At 39.0% G+C, this 8,680-nt stretch overlaps 1 protein-coding gene across 1 annotated transcript in view; it reads left to right on the top strand.

The window, feature by feature from the left end:
- Nucleotides 1-4,161: 4,161 nt before the first annotated feature.
- Nucleotides 4,162-8,680, top strand: part of SENP6 (SUMO specific peptidase 6) — a gene marked incomplete at its 5' end in the record, with an annotated part of 65,004 nt that continues 60,485 nt past the window's right edge. The window contains one exon of the mRNA XM_009646081.2: nucleotides 4,162-4,259. Coding sequence (XP_009644376.2) covers nucleotides 4,162-4,259 — 98 coding nt within the window. The remainder of the gene's footprint in view (nucleotides 4,260-8,680) is intronic.

The raw sequence follows: 8,680 nt of genomic DNA, 5'->3' as shown, positions 1-8,680 counted from the left end.
TCATGTGTGAAAGAATGTCCATACTTTGTATCTGTTACACTGGTATCATAGGACTTCGCTACTGAACTCTGTGCTTCATGTATTATCTCACTATCAATTTATGATTATTGCCTATTACTGGAAGTGATTTTGACAGGTTTTTTGCATCTGCAACTAATTTAGGGAGAGTTAAAGCATCTTTTAAGCAATGGAGCTCTAAATCTGCACCTGTAAATGTAGGTTAGGTTATGGTTCCGTGCAGGTTTCTGTTGTATCCTTAGTGCCTAAAACAGTCTCAGTTCCTGGATGCTGCTTACCTCTGCTGTGCTGTCACAACTGTGCTATAATAGTGGGGTTGAACAGAAGAGGGAACTGATATGGTTGAAAAATAACTTTCCCCCTCCCCCACTGTTCAAGCTATTTTTGCCTGAATTAGTTTCCTTCCCCAGGTTTGCTTTTAGTGAAGAAACAGCTGTGCTGACATACAGAGGGTGCAGGACAGCAGCAAGAAGCCTCAGCTTTTAGGAAGTGTGAGGGGTGTGTAAACCTGTTCATGTAGTGAATGCTTCAGAATGTGAAAATGCAACCTCACTGTGGTTACGCAGTTGATTTACTAGAGCTGATGGTATCAAAGCCAGAAGATAAAAAGCTGTTTTGCATAGAAGCCTGAAGAAGCCTGTCTGAAAGAATAATGAAGCAACAGGGAAAGTAAAACAATTAAAAAATATTTCTGTGTCAGATTTTTATGAGTACTTGTATCCTCTTAACAATATGTGTGATGACTCTAAATGAAAAACAGATTAGGAAGCTCAGCAGCATTCTCTTTAATTTACTTAAATATGAGTCTGGATGAAGGCAATGATTCTGAGCACATTTAAATTAATTTGCATTTTTTCTGTGAATGCTGCAGCATCTGATAAGTTGGTTGCAGTTGTGATGGTCTAAGTATTTGTAAGATGAGGCTTGTATTATTTTTTTTTCAGACCAGTGTAGCTATGGAAAAAAGAATGTAAACTTCAGGTCCTCCTGGAAAAACTACTTCGTCCTGAACCAAACCTTTGTTTGATTTAGGTTTCATATTCAGGGTGGTTCTTGGAAACACAGAAAGAGATGTGATTTCAGCAGATGAAAGACTTGTAAAAGCTTCTGTGTGTTGTAATAGGAACCTTAAAATCTCTACTGATGTATTACTGGGTGGTGGGGAGTTCTTCTGGCAATCTAGTGATACATCTGGAAAAGTTGGTCTTCGTGTGGCCAGTAAATGATGGCATTTACTGTCATTGTCAATGATGGCATTTACCATCTGGCATCTGTGGTAAGTTGACTGTGGCTGGATGCTAGGTGCCCACCACGCTGCTCTATCACTCCCCCTCCTCATCTGGACAGTGGAGAGAAGATATGATGAAAGGTTCATGGTTCAAGTCTAGGACAGGGAGAGATACTCGCCAATTACCTCATGGGCAAAACAGACTCAACTTGGGGAAATTAATTTAATTTATTACCACTCATATCAGAGTAGGATAATAAGAAATAAGGACAAATGTAAAAACACCCATCCATCCTTTCTTCCCAGGCTCAACTTCACTCCCAATTTTCTCTGCCTCTTCCCCTGCAGCAGCACAGGGGGGGCGTTGTCTTTGCGACTTCCGCCTCCTCCTCACACTCTGCCCCTGCTCCAGCCTGGGGTCCCTCCCACACAGACAGTCCTCCACAAACTTCTCCAGTGTGAGTCCTTCCCATGGGCTGCAGTTCTTCAAGCACTGCCCTAGTGTGGGTCCATCCTTCCCGCGGGGTGCAGTCCCTCAGCGTGAGTCCAGCGTGAGTCCCCCACGGGATCACCAGCCCAGCCAGCAAACCTGCTCCAGCCTGGGCTCCTCTCCCCCTGGAGCTACAGGTCCTGCCCAGGAGCCTGCTCCAGCGCGGGCTTCCCACGGGGTCACAGCCTCCTTCAGGCATCCCCCTGCTCCGACGTGGGGTCCTCCCCGGGCTGCAGGTGGGGATCTGCTCCCCCGTGTGGGCCTCCCTGGGCTGCAGGGCACAGCCTGCCCCACCGTGGGCTGCACCAGGGGCTGCGGGGGAATCTCTGCTCCGGCGCCTGGAGCACCTCCTGCCCTCCTGCTGCACTGACCTTGGTGTCTGCAGAGTTGTTTCTCTTGAATATTCTCACGCCTCTCTCCAGCTGATGTTGAACAGCATTTTTTTCCCCCTTCTTAAAGATGTTATCCCAGAGGTGCTACCACCTTCACTGATTGGCTTGGCCTCGGTCAGCGGTGGCCAAGGAGCCAGCTGGAAATGGCTTCATCTGACATGGGGACAGTTTCTGGCATCTTCTCACAGAAGTCACCTCTGTAGCACCCCCTATGCCCCACCCCACCCCCAATACCAAAACCTTGCCACACAAATCCAATACAGTAATATATCCAAAACAATAAAAAGAAATAGGTATATTTTTCTGTATATTTTTCTGTCAGCTGTATATTTTTCTGTCAGCTGTAATACAGATTCATATGGAATGATTGGTCTTAGAGCAGAGAGTACAAGACATCCAAAAAAAATCTTCTAAGATGGTATCTCCTATTGGACACTAGGACTTTACTAAATACTGTATACCTCACTCCTCACTTCAGTATTTTAGGCAGAATTTTAAAGGATTTCTTTTGCAAATGCACAACTTTGCTCTTACTTCATGGAGATTCACTATGAACTTCTTCCCCTCCATTTAAGAATTGCCTAATGACACTGCTGAATGATAGAAGCTCCTGCTAAAGGAGTTTCCAAAACAGTGTCCACACACAGTGACTTAAAGTTGTTAATCTGCTTTCTGCCGTTCTTCCTACAAGTGTACTTTGGTTTGTAATCCAAAATCAGTTAATCGGGTTTTACACAAAAAGACAGTATGGGGCTTTTTTTAAAGGATGTGGTTAATAACGTTACAAAAGTTTTAATAAAAACTAAAATACAAATTGCTTTTTCAGCAATTTTTTTAATTGGTGTTTCAAAAGTTGCATGTAACTGATCGCAGTTATTGTAAAAAGTGGTGTTATATGTTAGATACACCTGTTTAAGATGTCCATTTAAATTCCATCTAGTTTCTGGGCTCAGAATTGCTCATCTCCCTTGGTATAACAGCACCAAAGGGAGCTTATAGCGGGAGGAAAAATGATTTGGTGTTGCTAGTGAAATCTGCTCCATTGTGCTGCCTTTCTTGGGCAGGAGCATAGCAAATTACTTCTGTTGGCTCAATATCTTAGGGCCAGGTCTGCTTATTTGAATATTTTCACCTTCTGAGTATGAATGTGTCTTGTTGATTAAAATGGTCTTGGCAGTATACATAATAAAAATTGCAACACAGAAGTTCCATACTTAATTTGCAACATAGAGGTTCCAGACTTACTACAGAATAGTCAGAAACTTAGCCTGTGTGACAGATGACTTGTTATCCCTGTTTTAAAAAATAAACAAACAAAAACCCAAACAGTCCTGTATAGAATCAGATCCCAAGTGGCCATTCAGATCAAGTAATGCAGTTAGGTGAATAGTCTGGCTAACATGATGATATACGTCTAGATTAAAGTGAGGTTGATTAAAAAAGCAAGTGTGATGTAGTGTGACTGTTCTCAAAAAGTTCAGGTTTTTACTTACATGATACTAACGCTGAAATGTCAAGTAACACTGAATTTTCACGTAGCATCAGATGTTAATTCAGGTCAGTGTCAGATGTTGAATTAAAAAAAAGCGCGTATTATGTTGAAGTAGTACTTGGGGTGGTTCAGAACTTTTTGTATGGAAAAATTGAATATGTGCTTGGGTATTAGACATTTAAATAATAAATTGTAGGGCCCTTTCTGCATGTGGCATATAGTTCATATCAGAGAAGGAACTTTTAAATTTACAGATGTCAGTAAAAGTTGAAATCCTTGTAAAACTACCTCACGTAATCGTTTTTAATAGCTTGCTAACTGGTTGCATTAGTAGTCAAGATGTTGACAGGTACTCACTTGTATTTATTTAGGAAAATGAGTCACCACTGCATTGACGAACTTATTTTGTCAAATGATAGTTAAACATTGACATCAACAAAATAAATACTTCGGGAAAATATATACATCTGGTTTACTCCTCTAGTTTGTGTTGATTAATAACTAAGCTTGAAATCAAGACTTATCTTAACTTGTTCTCATTTCAGCTTTGGATAGATCACAGTCCAAGAGAGATGGAGGTTTTAAAAATAATTGGAGCTTTGATCATGCAGAAGAAAGTGAAGGAGATGCAGAGAAAGAGTAAGGATGCTTTTATCTAGGCTATTGAAAGTATAAGTGTCTATTTATGAGTAACCTTTTGTAATTTATTAATAGGAAACTATATAATATCTTAAAAATTTCAGTGATTAAGATTATTTTAAATATTATTGCCATATAAAAATGCATTATAATATAAATTTACTTGTGAACATGGTGCTTACAACATAGGGCACAGTACATTTTGAAAGTATCGCAATTGTCTTTGGAGCTACTGTGTAAGCCTAAGGAACACAGACAAGAAATATGTTAACATTCAAAGTAAGGAAATGGGAAAGTAGGGTATCCTAGCAGCTTCAACTTTTCCTTTTAGTGGTGATGCTACTCAGTACTTCACAAGTTATGATTAAGGTACTTCAGTAGCTATAGGCCTACATCAAGTTAAACTGAGCTTAAAAAGACTGTAGATTTTTCTCCCTTGTGCTTATCTCACTGGGTAGAGTTAAGGCTGTTTCCCTCATAGTTTATTTCTTTGCTTGGTATGTTTGGATTTTGACTAAAACTTAAACCCTGTGTGTGTGGTTTGAATACATACTTTGTACTTGTGTCATTTTGTTGTTACTAATATGTTTTTTCCATATTAATGTGTTTATTTCCAAAAAGATTAATGAATTGTTACGAGAACAAAAAGTTTCATGCATGAAGAATGCACGTTAGGTTTATTTGTTGTTCTTAGATATTTGGAGAGTAGGACCTACAAGTTTAAAAAGGATGCTATGGTAAGTAAGGAGAAACTGAATCCTGTGGTTAAGTACAAACATAATTCTTGTATGACTTTTTGTATCTTCACCTCTCTAGTAGTCTAAAGAGACCACCATGGGGTTGCATTTTTAATAGGTAATATTCTGCCAAATATTGTGCGTTGAAAGGGAGTTATGAAAGTAGACACATAACCACTTAGGCTGCAGCAGTAGGCTATGCTGTAATCTTACAAAAACATTAAGAAATGTGTTGTTTTAGTCATTAAAATGAGTTCTGGAGTTCATTGATGTGTGAGGTAAGCATTTATGGCTTTTGTCAAAACAGAACTTTATCAGAAGTTAAAACCACTTTTTAAAAGGTTCTCAAACTAAGGGCATTTCAGTTTTATAAGATTAAGCTTGCTTTTTTTCATAGCAATTTTACGTCCATTTCTGGGACACAGTATTATGTTTTAAGTGTAGTGGCAGTACAAACAATACAGTTAATATTTGCATTTTACTTGTCTTCAGAAGTAAAAATAATTCACATCTGTAAGCATGGTACGTTCTTTTTTAGTTATTTACTGCTGTTTTCCATCTGTCTCCAGCTGATGTTGACTTAAGAACATAGAATGAGATCTGTATAATGTAGTGATGCTAAAAAAAAAAATAAAGTTTGAAAAATGGATTATAGAACATGTGTTTCATATAATTGTGTCTGATGTTAAGATGGTATTTCTGAGTGATTTCTTCATTCCTTTCAAACATTCTGTATGACAAACAGTTTTCCCATAGCCAGAATTGAAATTTTATTACCTACTCACATCAGTAATTCGTTTTTATACCTATGAATTATGCAGAATCTTATCTGGAATTATTAGATAAAAGAGTAGATGAAAATTGATTTAAACTGGACGTCCTGCCTTTTTGCTTACCCATCTTCTGTTACCACTTCAGGCAACTTTTCACTTCCTCCAAACACCTATATGTTTTAAGCTGCCCACATATTTACTTTTGGTAACACCTGTTTGGGGTTTTTTTTGTCTTAATGGCATTGTAAGCTCTGAGCATTTTAAAATACTTTCTGTATTTTGCTTTTCTGATGTGTCTTTACTTTGTATAACAAAATACTGACAGAGGGGAATCTGGCCACATGGCTAATGACCTCCCACCAAAGCAAGTTTTAGAATAGGTAGATTGTTTTAAAAAAAATGTGTCATTTAACTTATTTAGGGAATTAGATGGACTGCGTCATAATGGTAAGGTGTCAAGTAATGAACACAAAAAGACTAAAGGACTTTTGTAAACTGAAGAAGATTTGGAAAAAATAATGATCACCCAGCACAATATATACATTTTTAAATGCTGCTAGAGTTGATACCCAGCATGGATCAAGAGTTACAGGAATTCAAAATGGTAATTGGCAAGTATCTTATCCCAAAGTAGATGCCTGCCGATAATCTTCAGTCCACTTGAGAAAGTAAAAGTAACACTTTTGATGATTTACATGATTTGATCTATTTAAGATAGCAATCAAGATGATAGCGAATGTCTTGAGACTTTTCTTGCTTTGTACTTGGAGATCATAAGGAGAGGAACCTTTATGTAGAACAGTAGAAAAAAAGACCAGTGGTCAGTTGAACACACTGAAACCTGTGTAGACTGTTAAGAATGAATGGTGGAAATTATGTGTATTTTATGTAGCAGAAGACATGAAAGGATGGAAGACTTAAGCAAACGTGGCCAAAGCAATGTATTAATTAAACTTATTTCTGAAATTAACATGTATAAGATGCTTTCTAGTTTTACAGATGATTGTTCTTGAAGTGTCTTGAATAATTTATATTTACTTTTTAATATCTGGGTAAATGTTTTTGAAATATGTCTTAATGTGCCCCAGTTTTCTCTTGGCTGTCATACTGGCTTTTTAATAGTCCAGAATTGAGCCTTCCACTGAGATTTGTTCAATAATAACCTTATCAAAAAACTAAATACAAACAAATGGGTTAATTTATTTGCACTATGGTATGCTTAACTAACGTTTTCTTTCAAAAAGTTTTGTATTTTTTTTCTTTTTATTTCTGGGGATCAACTGCGTGTTCCTTTATATTCCTGAGTGGAAAAGCAATGATAATTTTTTTTTTTTTAATTTCTCTTTAGCTTTTTTCCAATACTTTTTTCCTTTTATTTCTTTCTCAGACAACCCCCCATATTTGTATAGATGTTTTATGCTGCTTTTGTGACCCTCTTAGTAAGGCACTATAGCCTTTAAATTGATAAAAGCCTTTTTGTTCAGAGCCTCAGTTCTTAATTTTTAGCAGTTTTAGTTAAGGTTATTTTTAAGAGGATGGCATTGTGCATGAGTTGAATAATATCGCTGCTTCTCTTGTGCCTCTGCTATGAGGGCTTTCTTTAATGTGCTGCCTACCACCGTGTAGCTTAAGTATAGAACGTACACAGTGAGCTGTGAGGGGAAGTATGTCAGCCACCTTTTTTTATATGTAAGAATTTTCAGAAATTCCAATTATGTTTGAAAGGTATCTGGATCAGTTGGTAGTTGATAGAAATATGCTTGCAGGTCATTGGAGTTTAACCTCACTGATCAACAGCAGTTTAAAGTTTGGGTTGCTTGTAGATAGTAGTAAAAACATGATCTATTAAACTGAAGTATCTAACTACCTATTGCACAGTTCTTAATGTTTTAAAACATTAAACAGATGGTAAGTGATTAGGTTTCAGTAAATAGAATATTGTTGTCTGGGTACCCAGCCCCCTGAGCTGGAAGACAGGGACAGGGACCAGAATGAAGCCCCCATAATCCAAGGGGAAATGGTTAGCGACCTGCTACACCACTTAGACACACACAAGTCTACAGGGCCAGATGAGATCTACCCAAGGGTACTGAGAGAGCTGGCAGAAGTGCTCACCAAGCCACTCTCCATCATTTATCAGCAGTCCTGGCTAACCGGGGAGGTCCCAGTTGACTGGAGGTTAGCAAATGAGACGCCCATCTACAAGAAGGGCCTGAAGAAGGATCCAGGGAACTACAGGCCTGTCAGTCTGACCTCAGTGTCAGGAAAGGTTATGGAGCAGATCATTTTGAGTGCCACCATGCAGCACATGCAGGACAACCAGGTGATCAGGCCCAGTCAGCATGGGTTTATGAAAGGCAGGTCCTGCTTGACTAACCTGATCTCCTTCTATGACAAGGTGACCCACTTAGTGGATGAGAGAAAGGCTGTGGATGTTGTCTACCTAGGCTTTAGTAAAGGCTTTTGACACCATTTCCCAAAGCATTGTCCTGCAGAAACTGACTGCTCACGGCTTGGACAAGTGTATTTTTTGCTGGGTAAAAAACTGTCTGGATGGCTGGGCCCAAAGAGTTGTGGTGAATGGAGTTGAATCCAGTTGGCGGCTGTTCGCAAGTGGTGTTTCCCAGGGCTCAGTACTGAGATCAGTGCTGTTTAAAATCTTTATCAGTGATGTGGACAAGGGGATTGAGTGCACCCCCAGTAAGTTTGCAGACAACACCAAATTGGGCAGGAGCGTTGATCTGGAGGGTAGGAAGGTTCTGCAGAGGGATCTGGCCAGGCTGGATCAATGGGCAAATTGTATGAGGTTCAACAAGGCTTAGTGTTGGGTTCTGCAATTCAGTCACAACAACCCCAAGTATCGCTACAGGCTTGGGGAAGAGTGGCTGGAAAGCTGCCTGGGGAAAAAGAC

The sequence above is a fragment of the Egretta garzetta genome, unplaced genomic scaffold (genome assembly GCF_000687185.1).
Source record: "Egretta garzetta isolate BGI_Z169 unplaced genomic scaffold, ASM68718v1 scaffold9, whole genome shotgun sequence".
Taxonomy (NCBI): domain Eukaryota; kingdom Metazoa; phylum Chordata; class Aves; order Pelecaniformes; family Ardeidae; genus Egretta; species Egretta garzetta.
Note: the sequence above shows the minus strand (reverse complement) of the source record. Positions and strands in the feature narration are given on the sequence as shown.